The 23,631-nt window shown below is 39.5% G+C and overlaps 1 protein-coding gene across 2 annotated transcripts in view; it reads left to right on the top strand.

Moving 5' to 3' along the window:
- The window catches only part of snx29 (sorting nexin 29), a 542,857-nt gene that overhangs the window by 322,335 nt on the left and 196,891 nt on the right, over positions 1-23,631 (top strand). For both annotated transcript variants that reach the window (XM_073060488.1, XM_073060489.1), the window contains exon 17: positions 21,546-21,601. In XM_073060488.1, coding sequence (XP_072916589.1) covers positions 21,546-21,601 — 56 coding nt within the window. The remainder of the gene's footprint in view (positions 1-21,545; positions 21,602-23,631) is intronic.

The following is a 23,631-nucleotide window of genomic DNA, read 5'->3' as shown; positions in this document are numbered from 1 at the left end:
AGTAACCACATCGAAATTTTGGAAAGATACCATCAGTGCTGTCTCTGTAAAATCCTTCAAATTCATCAGAAAGATGTGAGAATGAACGTCAAAGTCCATCATTGTGTTAATGCCCGTTTGAATGGTTATGTTAGGTGGTCATTATTGGCAGGTTGTGTTGCTTGCATACCCAACATCAGGTTCTTGGCTCTGATTTACTATTGTGAGCTCTATCATGGGAAGGCATTCCCAAGTAGATGGAAAAAGAATCAAAGGTGAACTCAAAACCTTCTTGAAAAATGCAACATTTTACTGATTCCTGGGAATCCCTATCCTATGACCATATACAATGTGGAGAAGGATGGTATTGTGAACCTTAAGTCCGTGCATCAGGAGCACAGAGAAATCCTGCATAAATTCCTCCTCAGAAGCTACCTACTCACCCATCCTGACCAAGCACCGCCTTACCAATTTGAAGAAGAGTCTGAGGTTCCCACATTTGCGTCATCAGTCACCAGAAAAATGGAGTGGAAGCAAGTAATCCTCAGTCCCAAGGGCCTTGTCTATAAGAGGAAAATTCTTTGATGTTAAATAGCCATCAGAAGAAACACCAAGGAGGGCAAGGACTCTGAGATCCCAATTATTAAATATAGTTAGGCAACATGGCGTAAGATTGAATCAGTCAATTCTTAAAGTAATAGAGATATGGAGGGGCCACAGCACAGGATCAAAGAAAGCTGCGGATGGTTGCAAACTCATTCAACTCATTGTGGGCACTAGCCTCCCAGCATTGAGGACATCTTCAAAAGGCAATGCCTCCAATAGTGACATCCATCATTAAGGATCCCCATCACCAAGGACATGCTCTCTTCTTATTGCTACCATCAGAGATGAAGTACAGGAGCCTGAAGACCCACTCTTGACATTTTATGAAAAGCCTCTTCCTCTCCACCATTAGATTTCAAAACAGACAATGAACCAGCTGATGAAGGCTACCTCACTATTTTTCCTCTCTCTTTGCACTACCTACTTAATTTTATAAAAATATATATACACAATGGATCGGGCCATTGGTTAATCAGTGCAACTGCTTATTTGAGACACCTCTTAAAGAACAAAGACAAACTAAGAAATTAGCTGCGATTCTCTTTGTTTATTTGGGACATTATGCTACTTAATTGGAACACTCTGCATTTAATTAGGACAAGAGTCTGTTGCCAAACAGTTTCTAACTAGCGTCAATCATGTGCATGTCGTGCAGCCATTAGGCACTACACTGTGCTTAATACGAACAGTTTTTAAATGGTGCCAGTTGCATGTGTTTAAGTAGCAGCAATTTTTGTCACTGATAGTTGGTGAGAAATAAGTAATAAGACAATTCAGAACAATTTGGAAATGCGAGAAACAGCCAGGATTGAAAGTGAAATGATTTCATTACTTCAACAAGTTAGGAACTATGAAGAACTTGAAAGTGTCAACAATCATCTTGAGTGTTATAATGAAAATGAAGATTTGTCAGATGCAATTATCAAAAGCAGTGTTTGAAAACTGTCATATATATATATATATATATATATATAATATATATATGTGTATGTATGTAGCGAGAGAGAGAAATGGAGAGAGGGAGAGAGAGAAACAGAGAGAGGGAGAAAGAGAGAGAAAAAACAATAAAGGCTAGCAAATAGCATTCAGAATGAAAGTGAGTCCTTAGTCATGAAGCCTGGAGAAGGCCACAGCCTCAGTTCATCACAGAGCTGTGTAAAGGTGTGGAACAGTGAGCAGAACTGGCCCAATCCTCACCTTTGGTCAAAGCCTTTGCAATCCTGTGCTGCATTTTAATCATCCAAACAGCGAGTCGTTTCTTGCTTTAAGACCTGGGCCCTGTCACTTTGATACTCTCTGGGCTTGGACCCTGCGGCCATGTTTTGACCCATTCCCATTTCCAAATCAGTCTGCCACTCAGATCAATCAAACTTCAGGCCTTTCCTTGTTCTTGGTTTAAGTGTATGGGCCTTGACTCTGCCTTGCCTCCACTTTCCCCAAGTTTGCCTTACCTCCCTCCACCTCAAATCTGCCTCGACAAAGCCTCGCACCCACTCGCTTCCACCCTTGACTCTTTCTTGCCTCTGCCCACCTTTCCATTGTTTATAGTGATCAGTTACCATAAGTTTTACCAGGAGAAGTGTTATTAATAATGTATTAATAATGCAGTTCTACACTGCAGTCATTGAGTCTGTCCTGTGCACCTCCATCATTGTGTGGTTTGGAGCCGCCACCAAGCAGGATAGAACCAGACTACAGCGCACAGTGAGGACTGCCGAGCGCATTATTGGAGCCTCCCTGCCCTCTATTGTGGACCTGTACTCTTCCAGGTTGAAGAAGAGGGCGGGGAACATCATAAAGGACTCCTCCCATCCTGTGCACGGACTGTTTGATCTGCTTCCGCCTGGTAGGTGCTTCAGATCCCTCCAGACTAAGACTAATAGGCACTGGAGAAGTTTTTTCCCTACTGCGGTCACTTTGCTGAACAGTTAACTGCCGGTTAACTGTCGGCTAACTATTACTTGGATTGCACTACCTGTATGTATAATCTATATTTTCATTTATATTTATCATTATTATTGTTATGAGCAGAGAGACAACATCTGCCGGAAGTAAATTCCTTGTATGTGCATAGGTACTTGGTGATTAAAGTCTGATTCTGATTCTGATTAGTTGGATTCTTTGTTTTGTTTGCTGCCATTAAGTAGTCGATGGGCTTCACCAACGCCATCTGAAACTGATATCTGTGCTGACTTTATTCATTTACAGCCAGTCAAAAGAACACGGCAGTGTACTCTACATTAATTCCTCTGTCAATAACTATTAGGGGCTAATACACAGTTTTATAGTACTGTAGTAGTTTTAGTAATGTTATAATTTGTTCTGTATTTCATTTAAATACATAGTTTGTTACCCACTTAAATGGTAGTTTGTATTTTTTTAAACCTTTATAATTATTTCTATGAAACTTTGGCTGATTGGGGCAGCTGCTTAATTGGGCCAAAGTGCCCTGATCCCAATTTGTCCTAGTTAACCAGAACTCACTTTTTATTGTAATTTATAGTATTTTTTGTATGTATTGCACTGTACTGCTGCTGCAAAACACCAAATTTCACAATATTGAATCTGATTCTGTTTCTAATTCTGAATCCTAAGGACAGAGATAATTGTCACTGGCAGGCATTGAAACTTGAGAGGAGTAAGACAGACCTTCTCCTTTCTAGTATACTGATCAAGATACTTTTATAATGTGGCTGACAAAAGTGACCCCCTTCTCTCCCATCACACTACCTCCACTTAAACAGCTATGGAGAGAAATGTTTTTTTTGCTCTCCCACTGAGGACATTTTCTGTCATGTTGTGAAAGAAACATCACTGTTCTTCCAAGACGTAGAAGTTAAACATACATAGGTACTCACAAGAGGGCATATATTTATCTTTGTGATTCTAACACAATCAGTAACCATGTGGTCTGGTATTAATACAGTCTTCAAGGCAAGGGACCAACCCTAGTTCAGTGAGTAGGATGAAAGAGGACCAATTCTGACATTAGACATATCCAACGTTGGCGTGTCGACTCTTTGAAGCAACAGCACAAGTAGGTACAAAGTGAACAGCAAAAGCAACAAACTGTAGATCAATTTGCTTCAAATTTTGTTCAGATGACCTACTTTAACTAAATAGTTCACCCTGGCAACCTAATACTGATTACAAGCTAATTGTCATTGCAATCAGATCATTGATAAAAGCAAGATCCAGACTTCAAATAACTCCTATTGAATGTATTGAAGCAAACAGTGATTGGTTTTGAAATCACAAACTGCAGCTATGTGAACTATGTCTGCTGTCTTTTAGAACAACAGCATACGACAGGCACTCACTTTTTTTCTTTTGTGTAATGTCTCACTATCAGTAAGATCAAAGTTCCAGAGTTCTGTTAATAAGCTTTTGTGAATATTGGTGACCATTCAATAGCTAAGGTGGGAGGAATCTACGTTAACATCTCATTGCTTACTGGTGATAGAGTGCAACACAAACATGTAATGTAAAAAAAAATCATAATAGTTCTGGGACTAGGCCATTTAGCCCTTTCATCAGCACACGGCACCACAAGGCTGTTGGCTTGGCCCCTGCTCTACTTGCTTTACACTTAGTACAGCTCCAATGCCATATTTAAGTTTGCTGATGTCACCACTGTCATTGGCTGAATCAAACATAGTGACAAATCAGCATATAGGAGAATCTGGCTGAGGGATTCTATAACAACAACCTCTCACTCATTGTCAGCAAGACTAAGGAGCTAATTATTGACTTCAGGAGGAGGAAACCAGAAGCCAGTCCTCATCAGGGGATCAGAAGTAGAAAGTGTCAGCAACTTGGTGTTATCATTCTGGAGGACCTGTCCTGGACTCAGCACGTAACTGCAATTATGAAAAAAGCATGACAGCACCTCTACTTCCTTAGGAGCTTGTGAAGATTCGGCATGACATTTGAAATTTTGACAAACTTCTATAAATGCGCAGGGGAGTGTATCTTGACTTGCTACATCACAGCCTGGTATGGAAACATTAATGCCCTTGAACAGGAAATCCTACTAAAGTGTGGATATGGCCCAGTTCATTCAAGCTAAAGCCCTTCAGACCACTGAAACCATCTACATGGAGTGTTGTCACAGGAAAGCAGCATCCATCATCAGGAACCCTCACTACTCTCTCCTCGCTGCTGCCGTCAGGAAGAAGGTACAGGAGCCTCAGGACCTGCATCACCAAATTCAGGAACAGTTATTATTCCTCAACCATCTGGCCCTTGAACCAGAAGGATACCCTCACTCAACTTCACTTGCCCCATCATTGAAATGTTCCCATAACCTTTGGACTTACTGTCAAGGACTCCTCATCTCGTGTTCTTGATATTTATTACTTATTTATTATTATTATTATTTCTTTTTGTAGTTGAACAGTGCCCAAGTGGTCTTTCATTGATTCTATTATGGTTATTATATTATTATGGATTTATTGAGATACACCCACAAGAAAAATGAATCTCAGGGTTCTATATGGTAACATATATGTACTTTGATTATAAACTTACTTTGAACTGTCATTCTGCTATTTAGATCACTTTGAAAATCATATACCATCATGACAGTTTCCTGTATAACCTTATATGCCTTGATTTCCTTAATCTAAAAATTTGTTTACGCTTGTATTGGAATCTACTTCGCTTCTATGGTTTGACATTTCAGAAGATTCGCTTCTCTGTGAATGTCGAGATTCTTTCTTGTCTCTGTCCTAAATAGCTGACCTCTTATTTTGAAATTGTGGCTTCTGATCCTAGATTCCACAGCAATATCAGCTCTGTATCAATGAAGTATTGCAAGCATCTTCACTAAGGAGAGCCAAGCAGATGATCCTTCTTGACCAACTGCTGAGGGTTCCTGCATCATAGAAGCCAGCCAATTTGATTCACTCCAAGTGAAAAGGCAGACTATATTGGAGACAATAAATGGTCAGAAGAAACATTATATTGGATCTAAAGTAAAGATTTGTGCTCCAGAATCTTAGTACTTCATCTAGCATTCCATCCTGGCTGTAATATAGAAAGCAGGCCAAACTTATTCCACCAGGCCCATAGGTCTGTTCAGTCATAAACTGTGTAATGGAAGGTCTTATTAGGGGGCATGTAGTCGTCCTCAAAGTATACACTCAGTTTGGATGATGGCTTTATCATTTGTCTCCAAAACATTGTATTCTTGATTTAAAAAATGGACAGAAGGGCTGAATTTTAGACATGAGTTGTGACTCACCGATTTTGGTATCAAGATGATAACTGGCCAAGTGTAGTTTCCAGGAATCCTGTAACATTGTGGAAAATAACAATAAAAGTCTCCGCTGTGTGCATGTGCAGGTGATGTTAGTGGCTTGGTGACTACAAGATTCATCATACATCATAGTTCCCGAGAATAGCATAAACTCAATGCCACAAACCATTTCCTTTAACTGAGGAAAGAAAAATAATATTAAATAATTAAATGTTTGTGGATTTAAGAAAGAAAAGACTTTGGTGTCAACATTGTTTGACCTAGTGAAACAGAAATATTAATTCAGAAAGGAAAAATTAAAAAATTTACATCTTGTATGTATAATTTGATTCAAAAACAGACAATTAAATTAGGAATTCATAAATCAAGACAAAATTGGGAATCTGATTTGAATGTTAAAATTGATGGAAAAAATTGGTCAAGATTATGTTCTGATAGTATGAGAAATACAATAAATGTTTGACTTAGATTAATACAATATAATTTTTACATCAATTATATATAATACCACAGAAAATAAATAGATTAAATTCAAATATGTCTGACCAATGTTTTCGATGTAATCAAGAAATTGGTACTTTTTTACATTCTACTTGGTCTTGTTTTAAAATTCAACCATTTTGGATAAATTTAAGACTTTTATTGGAACAAATTACTGGAGTACAACTCCCACATAGTCCACTATTATTTTTATTAGGAGACATTGAAGGGACAATACCAAAACTTAAATTGAATAAGTATCAGAAAACATTTATAAAAATTGCATTGGCAGTAGCAAAAAAGTTATCGCAGTTACTTGGAAATCTGATTTATATTTAACTATGGATCGTTGGAATAATGAAATACATAGTTGTCTTCCACTTGAAAAAATTACGTATAATCTAAGAAATGAATATGGTATATTTTTGAAAATTTGGTTCCCATACTTACAAAAGATAGGATTAAATACATAGGTCCTTTGAAGATAAAATTATAAAGTAATTGGGGAAAGTAAAAATAAATATCAAAATTATTTTGAACTTCATGGAGCATGTGGGGATCCTCCGATATCCAGGCAATCTTTCTCTTTCCATTTTTTCTTTCTTTAGATAAGGGTTAAGGGGGGGAGGGTTAAGGGGAGGGGGGAGGGTTAATATTATTTTTCTTACTATTTTATCATCACATTTATTATTTGTAATTTCTAAAATTTAATAAATAAATAATAATTTTTAAAAAAGAAAGAAAGAAAAGACTTAACCATTAAAACTTATGTATGGCGGCCTAGGCCATTCAGAAAAATCACACAAAAGCTATGCTTTTTTTTTTCACAAACAGTGTGTTAACACTTTTAAGGTAACCATTTCTGATGTTGCACCCACAAAGACCATTTGATTTTCACACATGTTTGATAACTTCATGGCTGCACATTGCCCCAGCACACAATTGATTTATTGGCAGCACCTTCAAATGTACAACTCTGCACCGAGAATAACAAGTTCAGGTAGGACACACAATCTTCTAATTCCCATCTAAGCCAAGCTCCATCAAACTTGGAAATGTATTGCCAGTTCTTCAGTGCAGAACGCCCTGCCTGACATAAGTATTAGGTGCGCTATCAAGGATTTCAGGCACTTGAGCAGGCAATGAGCCACTGTTTCTAGAGCTTGCAGGGATGTGAATTAATTGTAAACCTTGACACTGATACACAAATCCAGCATTGAGCTTAATAGGAACTGAATACTATGCTGAATTGAACTGGTAAGTAAAGCTCTACCGCTCAAACCATATATAATGAAAAATAGTCTTGTGATTCAGATTTCTGTAGGGCGATCATGAATATGTTTATCTCATACCAAAGCATCAGATTAAAATTTATAAATCCTTTGTTCCTAAGAGTACTACAATGAGTTGGAAGAGCACTTTCTATGAACTCATTTTACATGCCAAGAAGTTTGATTCATTTTTAAATAAAAGTGGAAAATGTGCTCTTGACCAAATTGATGTATTTGTGCATTAAGGAAACAGCTGGCCGTCGCTACACATGGATTTAACGTTTAGAATACAAAAGGCTGAAAATGTGGAGATGACCGGAATACATAAGTATAGGTAGACATAATAGAATCTCATTATACAGTATTCTGCTTTTTTATTTTCCTTGTCAAAGACTATAATTAACAAACAGAGTGATCAGATAAAACATCTTAAGTGCATACTGTGCTAACAAAGATATCTAGTGGTGAATCATGATTGCTCACTAATGTTGGGTTAATTTTGATCTTTACATAAATTCCAACAGGGCAGGACATTATATTTCATGTTGATATATAGGATCATCTAATTTCTGAAACCTTCTTTTATTTAGTATGGAGGGCTTGTGCAGTTAAACAACCAAGTTGGTAAATTATAAAAACAAGATTCTGCAGGTGCTGGGAATCTTGAGCAACACCCACATAATGCTGAAGCAGCACAGCAGGTCCGGCAGCATCTATGCAGGGAATTAAATCGGCAACATTTTGGGTAGAAACGCTTCATTATGACTGGAAAGGAAGGGAATGGAAGCCAGAAGTTAGTTAGTAAATTTATTATTGACACATGCACTGAGATACTGTGAAAACCTTTGTTTTGCATACAGGTCATTTCATCACATCAGTACGTTAAGGTAGTACAAGGGAAAAACAATGACAGATTGCAGAATAATGTGTTACAGTTACAGAGCAAGAAGACAGTAAGGTGCAAGGTCATGAACAATGCATTTAAGATCAAGAGTCCACCTGATTGTACAAGAGAACTGTTCAATAGTCTTATACTATAATAGGGCTGAGCTATATCCACAAATCTCTGCAGTTTCTTGCATCTCAGGCAGAACGGTTGCCATACCAAGCTGTGATTTATCCGAATACAATGCTTTCTATAGTGCATTTGTATAAATTGGTGAAGATCAATGGGGACATGCCGAGTTTCTTTCACTTCCTGAGGAAGTAGCGGCATGGTGCACTTCCTTGACCTTGGCAGCAATGAGGTTGGATCAGGGCAGGGCATTGGTGTTTTTCACTGCTAGGAACTTGAAACTCTGAACCTTCTTGACCTCGGTGTCTTTAAATGAGAACATGTACACCCACTTCCTGAAGTCAATGACCAGCTCTAATTTTGCTGACATGAAGGGAGAGGTTGTTGTCTTGACATTATGCCACTGGACTCTCTTGTTTCTTCCTGTACTCCAGTTCATTGTTGTTTGAGATCCATCCCACTACAGTAGTGTCATCTTTAAACTTGTAGATGGGCTTAAGCAGAATCTGGCTAAGCCATTGTGGAAGTTGTGGTAAGGCAAGGATAGCCTGGGGCAGTTATAGTCAAGCGAGGCCTTTGTAGTCAGACTGCCAGAGATATCACTGCTTCCTACAGCGGAGAAAGTGTGCTCAAGTCAAACGTGTGAGGCCTCAGCAGTGAGACTTTTCCAGAAAGGTCTTCCTAAAACATAACATCTCTTTACATAATAGGGGGGTGCCAGAGACAGACGAGATAACAAAAGGATGTGAAACATACCCAGCAACTAAGGTTCTATTGCCCTTAATAACTTCAAAATATCATCGGCTGTCCACTTGAACTTTCAATTGACTTTAACACCTCTATTGTCCTTAATAACTTCAAGGCCATATCTGTCCTTGGCTACAACCTGGACTCTTGAGTTAGTGGTGGAGAAGAGGTCATTAAGCAAACTGTTCTCAATTATGGACAATCTGGCACACCCTCTCCATAACCTACTGAATAAGCAGCTGAGCACCTTTTCAACAGACTCATTCAGCTCCACTGTCACGATGATCACTACAGAAAATCTTTCCTACCAAATGCAATAAGCATATACAACAGTTCATCTCTGTGTGACAGGAGAACACACATCATTGTACAATAGTCTATTATTCTGTACATTATTGCACATTGGTAAATTATTGTTGTATACATTATTCTGTATTTTATTATTAGTCAAGCCTGCACACTGCCAAGTGTGGTTCTAAATATTGCTTCTGTAACAAATGAATTTCCCTCTCAGGATCAATAAAGTACTTATTATTAAACTATCATTGGCTATCTGCTTGAACTTTCAACTGACTTTAACACCTCTATAGTGAATGGTGTTTGATCTTGCGAGTACGGAATTCTAACATATACAATTTACAATAATCAATATCTATAACTGATACGCCAGTTCTGAATAAAAATAGTATTTTTCTGCTCAGACTTCAGAACAGTGTGGGTGACAGGACCCATGCTGTTCTTCTTGTGCAGTATAAAAAAGGACTGCTTGAGTCGCAAGAGTGTGTATGTTCTGGGCCCAGTAATTTTAGTTATTTTATCTTATTATTGAATCAGAATCAGGTTTATTATCACTGTGTTGTGAAATTTGTTAACTTACCTGCAGCAGTTCAATGCAATACATAATACAGAATGAATAAATAAGTAACAGTATATGTATATTGAATAGATTAAAAATCATGTAAAAACAGAAATAATATACATTAGAAAGTGAGATCGTATTCACAGTAGTGCTCCTTGAAGGTGTCCTGGGTTCTTTGTACCCAAGATGGAGGCAACTAAATTTACAACCTGCTGCGGCTTTTTTTGGTCCTGCTCAGTAGCGCCCCCCCCCCCCCATACCAGACAGTGAAGCAGCCTGTCAGAATGCTCTGCACCTTATGTCTATAGAAGTTTTTTGAGCGTTTTTGTTGACATACTAAATCTCTTCAAACTCCTAATAAAGTATAGCTGCTGTCTTGCCACCTTTATAACTGCATCAATATGTTGGAACCAGGTTAAATCCTCAGAGATCTTGACATCCAGGAACGAGAAACTGCTGACTCTCTTCACTTCTGATCCCTGTATGAGAATCGGTATGTGTTCCTTCAACTTACCCTTCTGGAAGTCCACAAGTCCACAATCAGCTCTTTCGTTTTACTGATGTTGAGTGCCAGGTTGTTGCTGCGGCACCACTCCACTAGCTGGCATATCTCATTCCTGTATGCCCTCTCATCTCCATCTGAGGTTCTACCAACAATGATCGTATCATCAGCAAACTTGTAGATGGTGTTTGAACTATGCCTAGCCATGCAGTCATGGGTATAGAGAGAGTAGAGCAGTGGGCTAAGCACACACCACAACAATTACTTCTACACCATTAAGAGTGTGTATGGAGTAAAGTTGGGAGTTGAGAACACAACCTTGTGGGGTACTAGTGTTGAGGAAAATCGTAGTGGAGGTGTTGCTATCAATTCTTACTGATAGTGGACTGTTAATTGAGAATTCAGTTGCAATGGGAGGTGTTGAGCCCCAGTCTCGAAGTTTGAAGATGATTTCGCTTGAAATTATGGTTTTGAAAGTAGTGCTGTAGTTAATAGTCTGATGTAGGTATCTTTACTGTCCAAATACTCCATGCATAGGACCAGGGAGATGGTGTCCGCCTTGGACCTATTTTGGCAGTAAGTGAATTGCAGTGGGTCAAAGTTGTCTGGGAGGCTGGAGTTCATGACCAGCTTCTCAAAGCACTTCATAATGATGAATGTCAGAGCTACCAGATGGTGGTTAAAGCACATTACCTTAATTTAATTTGGTATGAAGATGATAGTGGTCTTCTTAAATTGATGGGAACGTCAGACTGAGGTAAGAAGAGGTTTAAAATGCCTGCATATATCCTTGCCAGCTTAATCTGCACAGAATCCAAGGACACAGCCAGGGACACCATCCTTGCCTGACGCTTTCTGCGGGTTTGCTCTCTGGTAGACTGATCTGATGTGCGCAAGGTGCATTGAAGACTATCAGGGTGGGTGGAGACATTCTATTCCACTTCTGTTTGAAATGTGCATAGAATGCCTTAAGCTCCTTGGGAAAGATTGCTCTGTTCTTGATAATGCTGCCCAACGTTGTTATCTAGCTCACTATAACAAACAGATGGCTGCTCTCGGACTCAGTTATTGACTGGTTATACTAGCATATAGATTTTGACCACTCGGAAATTTTGCCAGAAATTATTTTTAACCATTAAATGATAAAAATTGCCATTTGTGTTGCAACAGTGGTTACATGCTAAGTCATGATAACTTCATACAAAAATCAAGTTACAAGTTGCTTACTTACCTTCTGGAGCCTATCACCCCTACTAGCCCACTGACAGCAGCTCATAAAAGAGTCCTCTATCCTGGGCCAATCTTTCAGGTCCCCAGGCATAGCCCCTTTGAAGATCCTTCCTCTCCCAGAGATGAGATCTTTGGAGCTTCTGTTGGCAATTCTCTAGTTCTGGGTTTTTAAAACGGGATGTGGTTTGCACAATTTGTTTCCCACCCCCCCTTGGCACATTGTTTGTCTGATGATCTTTTTTAAAAGGGTTCTTCTGAAGTTTCTTTCTTTTGTGGCTCCCTGTAAGGAGACAACCCTCAAGGTTGTATAATGATAATATTATATACTTCAATAATAAATAATTTGAACTTTGAACTGTGCTAGTCTCATGCTCAACTCTCCTCCTTTTGAAGCCAGGCTTGGGACCATCCACGGGAGAGTGTCAGGACGCTGGAGCAGGGATCCAATCACACACCTAGTACTGTGCGCACAAGTGATATTAATTAAGTAACAAATCCCTAGGTGCAAACAAAGTCAGCGTCAAAGTTCAGGCAGAGATCAAAACATCCAGAGAAATCCAAAAATTAGAATCAGGAAACAGACAGAGTGCAGCTATGAATGCTGGAAAAGCTCAGGAGAATTCGCTGGCACAATCTGGTGAAAACATAGGACTGAAATACACTGAGCAATAAACAGAGAGGCAGGTGCTAGGTGGAGCACAAGGAAACACAGGTGGCAGCAAAACAGGTAATAATGAGAAACAGGTGAGAGACAGAGTGCTCAGTAATACAGGGGCCGGAGTCAAGCAGGAGCCGGGACAGGAGCACATGGTAAAACAAAACCACAGACTGACAGCTGGGGGGGAAACACACAAAAAGACAAAGTTCAACTTGAGATACTGACAGGGAGTTAAGTTACAAATTAAGGATGAATTATTTCTCAATGTGTCCTAAATTATACAGAACTTTTCTTACTAATGAAGAATGTACAATGGCATGCAAACGTTTGGGCACCCCGGTCAAAATTTCTGTTACTGTGAATAGTTAAGTGAGTAGAAGATGAACTGATCTCCAAAAGTCATAAAGTTAAAGGTGGAGGATAAATGTGTGGCTGAGGGATTGGAGCAGACGGCAGGGATTCAGATTTCTGGACCATTGGGACCTCTTTTGGGGTGGGTGTGACCTGTACAAAAAGGACGGGTTGCACTTGAATCCCAGGGGGACCAATATTCTGGTGGGCAGGTTTGATAGAGCTGTTGGGGAGGGTTAAACTAGTTTGGTAGGGGGGTGGGAATCAGAATGTGAGTGCAGGGATTAAGGTAGAAGGACAAGGGTATGATGCTAAGAGTTCGGAGTTGATGAGGAAGGACAGGCAGGGGACAGAACATAATTGTAGCCAGTTAAAGGGGTTTTTTATGTATCTATTTCAATGCTAGGAGTATTAGGAACAAGGAAGATGAACTTAGAGCATGGATTAGTACGTGGAACTACGATGTTGTGGCCGTTACTGAAACTTGGTTGGAGGAAGGGCAGGATTGGATGATGCAGGTCCCGGGGTTCAGGTGTTTTAAAAAGAATAGGATGGGAGGTAGAAAAGGGGGTGGAGTGGCATTGCTGGTCAGGGATAGTATCACGGTTATAGAAAGGGAGGACGCTGCAGAAGGAGTGTCCACGGCGTCAGTCTGGGTGGAAGTCAGAAATAGGAAGGGATAATTCACTGTGCTGGGAGTAGTCTATAGGCCCCCAAATAGCCCTCGGGACACCGAGGAGCAGATAAGCAGGCAGATTTTAGAATGGAGCAGGAAATACAGGGTAGTAGTTATGAGTGATATCAACTTTCCTCATATTGACTGGCACCTCCTGAGTGCAAGGGGGATAGATGGGGATGAATTTGTCAGGTGTGTTCAAGAAGGATTCCTGACACACTGATACACACTGAGCAATGAACAGAGAGGCAGATGATAGGTGGAGCATGTCCATCAGGACCGGCTGACGCGAGCAGAGGCCATACTGGATCTAGTTCTGGGTAATGAACCTGGTCAGGTGACAGACCTTTTGGTTGGGGAGCATTTTGGTGAGAGTTACCACAACTCGCTTAGCTTCAGCATAGCTATGGAAAGGGATAAAATCAGACGAAATGGTGAAGTGCCTAACTGGGGAAGGGCTAACTTTGAAGGGATGAGGCAGGAACTAGCGAAAGTAAATTGGAAACAGATGTTCAAAGGGGAAAGCACAGAAGTAATGTGGGAGAAGTTTAGGGACCACTTGAGCTGGGTTCAGGATAGGTTTGTTCCACTGAGGCAAGGAAAAAATGGTAGGAAAAGGGAACCGTGGCTGATGAAACATGTGAAGCAACTCGTCAAGAGGAAAAAGGAAGCATATGTTAGATATAAGAAGCAGGAAGTAGGAGGGGCTTACGAGAAATATAGGGTAGCCAGGAAGGAGCTAAAGAAAGGACTTAGGAGAGCTCGAAGGGGGCATGAGAAGGCCTTGGCATGTAGCATTAAGGAGAACCCCAAGGCATTCTATGCGTATGTGAATAATAGGAGGATGACGAGAACGAAGGTGGGACCGCTAAAGGATAAAGAGGGTAACATGCCTGGAAGTGAAGGAGGTTGGGGAGGTCCTAAATGAATACTTTGCTTCAGTATTCACAAGTGAAAAGGATCTTGATCAGGATGAGGTCAAAGTAGAGCGGGCCTGTGTGCTGGACAGTGTGGAGATTAGGGAAGAAGAAGTGCTGGATCTTCTTAAAAACATTAAGATTGATAAATCCCCAGGGCTGGATATGATACACCCAAGGTTGTTGTGGGAATTGAGAGAAGAGATCGCAGGAGCATTAGCCATGATCTTTGAATCCTCTTTGGCTGCAGGGGAAGTGCTGGATGGCAAATGGCAAATGTAGTTCCCTTGTTTAAAAAAGGTAATAGGGAGAAACCTGGGAACTATAGACCAGGGAGTCTTACGTCAGTGGTATGCAAACTACTGGAAAGGATTCTTAAGGATAGGACCTGTGAGCATTTGGAGAAGTACAGTCTACTCATGGATAGTCAACATGGTTTTGTGAAGGGAAGATCATGCCTCACGAGCCTGATTGAGTTTTTTTGAAGAGGTAACAAAAGAAATTGATGAGGGTAGGGCAGTGGATGTGGTCTACATGGACTTTAGCAAAGCATTTGACAAAGGTCCCTCATGAGTGACTCATCCAGAAAGTCATGAGGCATGGGATAAGTGGAAACTTGGCTGTTTGGATAAAAAATTGGCATAAAGGAAGAAAGCAGAGGGTAGTTGTGGAAGGAAAGTATTCTGCCTGGAGGTCGGTGACTAGTGGAGTGCTGCAGGGATCTGTCCTGGGACCCCTGCTATTTTGATTTTTATAAATGACCTGGATGTAGAGGTGGAAGGATGGGTGAGTAAGTTTGCGGATGACACGAAGATTGGAGGAGTTGTGGATGGAGCTATGGGTGGTCGAAGGTTACAAGAGGATATAGACAGGCTGCACAGTTGGGCAGAAAAATGGCAGATGGAGTTCAATCCAGACAAGTGTGAGGTGATGCATTTTGGAAGGACAAACCAGAAGACTGAGTACAGGATTAATCGTCAGTTCCTTAAGAGTGTGGATGAACAAAGGGACCTTGGGGTTCAAATCCATCCATCCCTCAAGGTCGCTGCACAGGTTGATAGGGTAGTTAAGAAGGCCTATGGGATGCTAGGCTTCATTAACAGGGGGATTGAGTTCAGGAGTAGAGAGGTCATGTTGCAACTCTACAAATCTCTGGTGAGACCACACTTAGATTATTGTGTTCAATTCTGGTCACCTCATTATAGGAAGGATGTGGAAGCTATGGAGAAGGTGCAGAGGAGATTTACCAGGATGTTGCCTGGTTTGGAGAACAAGTCATATGAAGCAAGGTTAGCAGAGCTGGGACTTTTCTCTTTGGAGCGTAGAAGAATGAGAGGGACTTGATAGAGGTCTACAAGATTATGAGAGGCATAGATAGGATGGATAGTCAGTACCTGTTTCCCAGGGCACAAACAGCAAACACCAGAGGGCATATGTACAGAATTAAGGGAGGGAAGTTTAATGGAGACATCAGGGATAAGTTTTTTTACACAGAGGGTTGCGAGTGCCTGGAATGACTTGCCAGGGATGGTGGTGGAGGGTAAAACATTAGGGTTATTTAAGAACCTCTTGGACAGGCACATGGATGAAAGAAAAATGGAGGGTTATGGGGTAGTGTGGGTTTAGTACTTTTTTTTTAAAGGATTATATGGGTCAGCATAACATGGAGGGCTGAAGGGCCTGTACTGTGCTGTAGTGTTCTATGGTTCTCAAGATGGAACATTCTTCTCAACATTTTAAGCAAGATTAGTGTATTATTTTTGTTTTGTACAATTTTAGAGTGAGAAAAAGGAAAAGTGCACCATGCAAAAGTTTGGACACCCCAAGAGATTTGAGCTCTCAGATAACTTTTACCAAGGTCTCAGACCTTAATTAGCTTGTTAGGGCTATGGCTTGTTCACAGTCATCGTTAGGAAAGGCCAGGTGATGCAAATTTCAAAGCTTTATAAATACCTTGACTCCTCAAACCTTGTCCCAACAATCAGCAGCCATGGGCTCCTCTAAGCAGCTGCCCAGCACTCTGAAAATTAAAATAAATGATGCCCACAAAATAGAAGGCTATAAGAAGGTAGCAAAGGATTTCGAGGTAGCCGTTTCCTCAGTTCGTAGTGTAATTAAGAAATGGCAGTTAACAGGAATGGTGGTGTTCAAGTTGAGGTCTGGAAGACCAAGAAAACTTTCTGAGAGAACTGCCGGTAGGATTGCTAGAAAGGCAAATCAAAACCCCCGTTTGACTGCAAAAGACCTTTGGGAAGATTTAGCAGGCTCTGGTGTGGCGGTGCACTGTTCTACTGTGCAGCAACACCTACACAAATGTGACCTTCACGGAAGAGTCATCAGAAGAAAGCCGTTCCTGTGTCCTCATCACAAAATTTGGCGTCAGAAGTTTGCAAAGGAACATCTAAACAAGCCTGATGCATTTTGGAAACAAGTCCTGTGGACTGATGAAGTTAAAATAGAACTTTTTGGCTGCAATGAGCAAAGGTATGTTTGGAGAAAAAAGGGTGCAGAATTTCATGAAAAGAACACATCTCCAACTGTTAAGCACTGGGGTGGATTGATCATGCTTTGGGCTTGTTTTGCAGCCAGTGGCACAAGGAACATTTCATTGGTAGAGGGAAGAATGAATTCAATGAAATACCAGCAAATTCTGGAAGCAAACATCACACCATCTGTGAAAAGCTGAAGATGAAAAGAGGATGGCTTCGACAACAGGATAATGATCCTAAACACACCTCAAAATCCTCAAGAGCACAAGCTGAAGATTTTGCCATGGCCCTCACAGTCCCTCAACCTAAACATCATCGAAAATCTGTGGATAGACCTCAAAAGAGCAATGCATTCAAAATGGCCCAAGAGTCTCACAGAACTAGAAGCCTTTTGCAAGGAAGAATGGGCCAATATCCCCCAAACAAGAATTGAAAGACTCTTAGCTGGCTACAAAAAGCATTTACAAGCTGTGATCCTTGCCAAAGGGGGTGTTACTAAGTACTGATCATGCAGGGTGCCCAAACTTTTGCTTCGGGCCCTTTTCCTTTTTTGTTATTTTGAAACTGTAAAAGATGGAAATAAAAAAATAACCTCGATTAAAATATTAAAGAAATATGTCATCTTTAACTTTACACCTTTTGGAAATCAGTTCATTTTTTACTCGCTTAGCTATTCACAGTAACAGAAATTTTGACCAGGGATGCCCAGACTTCTGCATACCACTGTAAGTAAAATACACACCAAAATAATTTTATTGCCCACTATGCTATGAAACCCTCTTTAATTTTATTAGTATATACACAAATTTTATTGAGTCCTCAAACTTTTCTATCACTTTTCTATTTGTTTTTACAGGTATAAGCATTGCAAATGCTGTGAGGAGTTAATCACTAATTTAAGTTTCTAACTTTAGAGGGCAGAATCCTTAAAACACAAAGATTGTCAGTAAGTTAGTTGTAATTTTAAAACTTTGAACACTGTTATCACTTCAAAGACCAGTTATATTTAGAGGCTGATTCATTCTCATAGTGACAGCATAAATTTGTATTTCCCCAGTTAAATTTGAGGTTCTACATTCAATACTGTATGATAATGTTTGTAACCCCAAAGTGAAATCAAATTATTCCACGTAATTGGAGAGGGTTATTGTGTGAAGGGAAGGTAAATCTGTCAAGAACCAGTTTTGCTTCAAGAAGGTTGAATTGTGAAAGTTATTTAAAGCAAGCACAATCTTATCCAGTCAAAACACTGGCAAAGTCGAGCACAATTAACTGTGAATCATTTCTGACATCCTGTTCAAGTACTTTTAACTCAAGCCAAATGACTGTGTTACTTATTGGACTGTATGCAGAGAGTGCAAAGAGGTTACTCTTTTAGAAGCTTTGTGAAAATTTCATTTTGATTGGCATGCAGTCAGAGGGCAGGCACTGTTACTTCATTTTATGAAAAGTCAAAGCTTTTACAATAGTTTTATCCCTATTTAGGAGGATTTAAATACATAAGGGGCACACTTAGGTAGATTTAAATACAACCGAGGCATATTTAGCTACATTTAAATCTATTTTACGTTCATTCTTCTGCAAATTTCAGAATAGCTGATGGCTAGAGCTGCTAAACAAATCTCAGCGGTTTTGCTCAGTCAGACCATATGATACATCATGCCCCAGGAAATATTTGAATAGGTTCTCTTCTGGCAGGAATCCATCATTGTTACTGCTAGAATCAGCGAGTTCTGATGTGCATTTCTGTTTATTCATGTGCATCTGTTTAACTGGAAGCAGTAGTTCTAAAGTAGCACTTGTTTCAATCTGTGAGAAGATGTAGGATAATGGGGTTAGTCAGCCACAGGGACCTGCCTGGAATTATTTGGCCTAATTTCTGAGAATGCAGGGTATCAGTGTCATTATTACTCGAACAGTTACCATTAATATTGAAGTATATAAATTTATCACCTTTCTGGAATAGCTATTACTCTGTTGTTGATCCCACATTTGATTAAAATTGAGAGAAACCAATTTGACAAAATTGTAGTTGGATACAAGGAGAAAGGATAGAAACAGGATATGTTTTGACTTGAACATCTTAAGTGCATTTATGAAAGTGGTATCTTGCAATTTTATAATTTTAGTGTCTTAAAATCTCATTGCACTTTTCAAATAATTTAGTGGGATATCAAGTAGGATTTATTCATTAATGATTGTATTTCTGAATGCTGCCCATTTTATTTTATCTCACAGAATACCTGTTAAAAACAGTATTTCATTGAAATTAACAGGGCTCCTGTAGCTCTGTTCACAGCAATTCTGATAATGTGTGATTAAGCATTGCAGATGGAACAATTCAAAGATTATTAATGCCCACTTACAGTATGTTCATTTATTCATTAATTATTTCCTGTTTTGTTTGGAGGCATTTAATGAAATATAGTTCTTGTTAGGAAGGAACTTCTCAATATAGTAAAACTCCATTGCGATCAGCATGTTGATGCCAGGTTAGAAAATAATGTGGACTATTGGATGTTAATCCTGCTAACCACTGCAACCACCCCCCCCGCCCCCCCACCATCCTCAGGACAATTCTAATTCATTTTCTTCTTTAAGATGTTGTACGGTAGTTTCATAGATTTTCCAGTTCATCTCCGGTCTTACTCAGGTTGCAGAATCTAATCTACAAGTGCTTGTCTTATGATTCTCAATGTTTAAAAATCTTAGTACTGACTTGTGTACTGTTTATTTTCTCATGTCATGATAGATTTCAGTAATCTGGATTCTGTACACTCCGTTCATAAGCATGCTTATTCCATTATAGTAACACCCTGTGCACTCCATCCAATGGCACCTTGCACCGACACCAAACTGTTAACCGATTGTATCCATTATCCTCTGTTTGGATCTTGATAATCCTGAAAGGCAGAATTCTGATGAATATTATGATTGCAGCCAGAGCAGCAGCTGGCAGTTACCACTTCAGGAAAATGAGGAAAAAGACTTCATGAGGAATGAGGAAAAGCACATGGGTATTCTTAGCTTGGCATTGCCAGATTATATCCAAGCTTCCTTGACTTTGACAGTTGGAATGCCCTCCATTAGGGAGAACTGACCATCCCAGTGGGATACACAGCTAATCTACACAGGTGTTTCCATGGAGACACAAGAGGCCACGTCTTCGCTCTCTGCCATTTTTAGTATCTACAGGAGGTACAACCTCAAGAAGTCAGCATCCTTTATCATATATCCCCACCATCTGGGACATTTATCTTTTTACAGCTACCATTGGGCAGGAGATACAGAAGCCTGAAGTCCCACACCACCAGTTTCAAGGTTAGAGGGGCATCATTTTAGAACAGAAATGAGGAGGAATTTCTTTAGCCAGAAAGTGGCAAGTCTGTGGAAGTCATTGCCACAGGCAGCTGTGGAGGCCGAGTCTGCATGTAAATTCAAGGCAGCAGTTGATAGATTCTTGATTGGTCAGGGCATGAAACGATACGGGGAGAAGGCAGGAAACTGAGGCTGAGAGGGAAAATAGATCAATCATGATAAAATGACAGAGCAGCCTCGATGGGCCAAATGGCCTAATTCTGCTCCTATGTCTTTTGGTTTTATGGTATTGTATTTGCAGCTTCAACCTTTGGGTCTTGAACCAACTAGCAAAACCCTTATCACTGCAGTTTAGCAACACTTTGACCACTTTGATTGCCTTGCATTAAAATCAACTCTTTATTCTAATTGCTTTTTTGGCAAAAAAAAATGTGTATAATGTTTTATTTATGTTATTCTTGTCAATTCTGCTATGATGCAATGTGCTTGTGATGTTGTTGCATGTAAGTTCATCATGACACCTGTGCGTATGACAACTTCAACTTTGAGTTTGCCAACTTGATTTTGGAGAAATGGTAAAGCTGAAGAAAGAACAACAATCAAGTCAGTCTTCCTCCCCTCTCTCTGCTGTCTTTTAATTAGTTGCAGAAGTTAATTCAAGCATAGATGAATTTTCTCTAGTCAAATAAATATCTGTAGAGGGCTTACAACAAGTATTTCGGTCTAAAAATCTCCAGGAAATCAGTAAGATGCAGCATTAAAGACTCTGTGGTTGGAACCCATTTGGGTTACCTGATATTGTTTCATTGGGATTATCTTAGCCACCTTTCTTAAAAACAGAAAATGCTTGAAACACGCAGTATGTCTACCAGCATTTGTGGGAACCAGAAACAGAGTTCACATATCAGGTCAATGACTCTTATTTGAGGATGTTATAGTTACTATTAAATTTGAGTCAGCGACAGTAAATTGTTTTTTAGTATATTAGGGATAAATGACTTTTATCTTTGCAAGTAATGCAATTCAAAAGAAAATCTTAAATATGTCTTGCCATTATATTTTAATGCAATCATGTTCAAAGCAATTTATTTTTGCATGAGAAAGCAAACACTGAGATTCTACGTAACGGGCCATTTCAGTGACATATACATCAGTAAAGTTGAAAATGATTCTTTTTTCATTCATAGGTACCTGGTGATTTAAGTCAAACCTCTGAGGATCAAAGCTTGTCAGATTTTGAAACGTAAGTCTTGACCTACAATGTAATTTTTTAATGTTCTTTTAATCTTGGAAATAATTATAAATGTTCTTTTTCAACAAAATGTTCAGATTCTTTTTTGACTATAGAGCAATCAACATTATGGATGTCAATAGAAATATAATTTATAATGTTCGTTCTTGTGTCCTGCCAGTGGAGAATGTACTGCCTTGAATTGAACAACAAATATTCCAAATAAAAGCAAGAAGGCTGAGAAACACTCAGCATGTCAGGCAGCATGTGTGAAAAGAGAAAATGTTTCAAGTTGAAAACCCTTGCAACAGAACTAGAAAGATGAGTTTGTTTCAAGTTGTGAAAAGAAAACGAGGGATGGATACGGTAAAGGGAGTATGTTTGATTGCTGAGGGTTCACTTTGTGTATGGAGCATTCATGAAGGAAATTAGAGAGAAAGGGAAAAAACATGTGGAAGTTCTTGAAGAACATGGCCTTGCTGTTGTAGCTTGAAAAACTTGTTTCCACTGCTAGACTCTGTGGAGTCCATTGCTAGTGTCTGTCAATAAGTTCAGGACTTCCAGTTATGAGGGTGCATAATGAAGTCCTGTACCTTCTGCCACTACAAGACAAAATGCAAGTCCACCAATGTTAGCCATTAAGATCTCTGCAGTGCTTTTGAAGAATTCAGTCAAGTGATTGAGCTTCAAAACTTGCTGTAACTTGACAGTGAAATTTCAGTCAGCCACCTCAGGTTATGGACTAAGGTTGAGCAATACCAAACTCTCATATATCATGGGATAGATAAGGCTCCGAGCAGCAATAGCTTTTATCAGCTGGGATGATAGTGAATCTGATTGATTCCCTCTACTTCGTAGTTTGGGTAATAAAGTTTTGATCATCAAAGTTCTTTATAAAACTGTACCCCATTTCTTTTCCTGTGTTCAGCTATGTGGAGCACAGACCTAAAGTCATCTTTTGAACTCAGATAATTACAATATTTCCTGCAAGTTATTTCATCCAATGCAGTGTTTTGTTGCCTGTTTGATTCGGTTCAAGAACATGTGAAATGTAATAGAAAATTGTAGAATGGAATACACAAAATTCACTGTTTTCATTTGTATTCCTCCATGTGCCTGAAATATTAATGATACCAGAGCCCTGCTGTATTCATGGCAGCTGTGGTGTGCTGCACTCTCTATACCACCATTTGGGGGATATTTCAAACCTTGCCTGTGGAGAATTGTGCTCACAGTAGATGCCTCTTGTTCTTGACCAACTCTCTTGGGCTCTTTTCTCATCATTCCCACCTTACTGCTCTTGCCCTACCCCACCTCCTGCCCAACTTTCGAGGCTGTCCATCTTTAACCGGATACTCTTAGCCTGATTCCCAACCACACAACTCCCAACTACAGATTGGTTAATTTAATCTATTCTTCCTCCGTCTTTACTGTTGCAGCTGACTCCTCCGCAACCCACTCACTATTATTGGGTTGTTCCATTTCCATTAGCAAGTAGGCGAAGGAAGGACCTATCCAACTGCAAGATCTTGTCAGTATTGCACAATATTTTGGGTTTTCTGTTCCTCTCAATTTGATGAGCTCTTGAATACAATGTTAAATGGACACATTTAACTTTATTTTATTCTTGGACATTTCTTTTTCATCATCCATTTATTATACAGAAATGCTATATGAAATAAATCACGTGAAGAGAGCAAACCATGTTTATAAATAGCAGTCATCATGCTTAGGAAATTAAATTCATAAAAATGCACTTGCTTTTTGGTGCTGGTGGAAAATTGTCATTGCACTGAGTGTACCATTTTGAAGAATATCTTTGGCAAATTTTTCTACAATCAGAACCAAGTTCTTTTAAACTAATAGCATCATTATATTGTGAAGTGTAAACTGATTTTGAATATGAGAGCGGTTGTTTAGCCTGAGCATAAATTCTGATGCACGAAATTATGTCAGAAAAACTAGTGCACTGTAATTGCTACCTAATTTGTTATATTTCAGCAAGGAGTCAATAGCTTATTTTACATGTCATGTAGAAAATG

The sequence above is a fragment of the Hemitrygon akajei genome, chromosome 11 (genome assembly GCF_048418815.1).
Source record: "Hemitrygon akajei chromosome 11, sHemAka1.3, whole genome shotgun sequence".
NCBI lineage: Eukaryota > Metazoa > Chordata > Chondrichthyes > Myliobatiformes > Dasyatidae > Hemitrygon > Hemitrygon akajei.
This window is presented reverse-complemented; position numbering and strand designations above follow the sequence as displayed.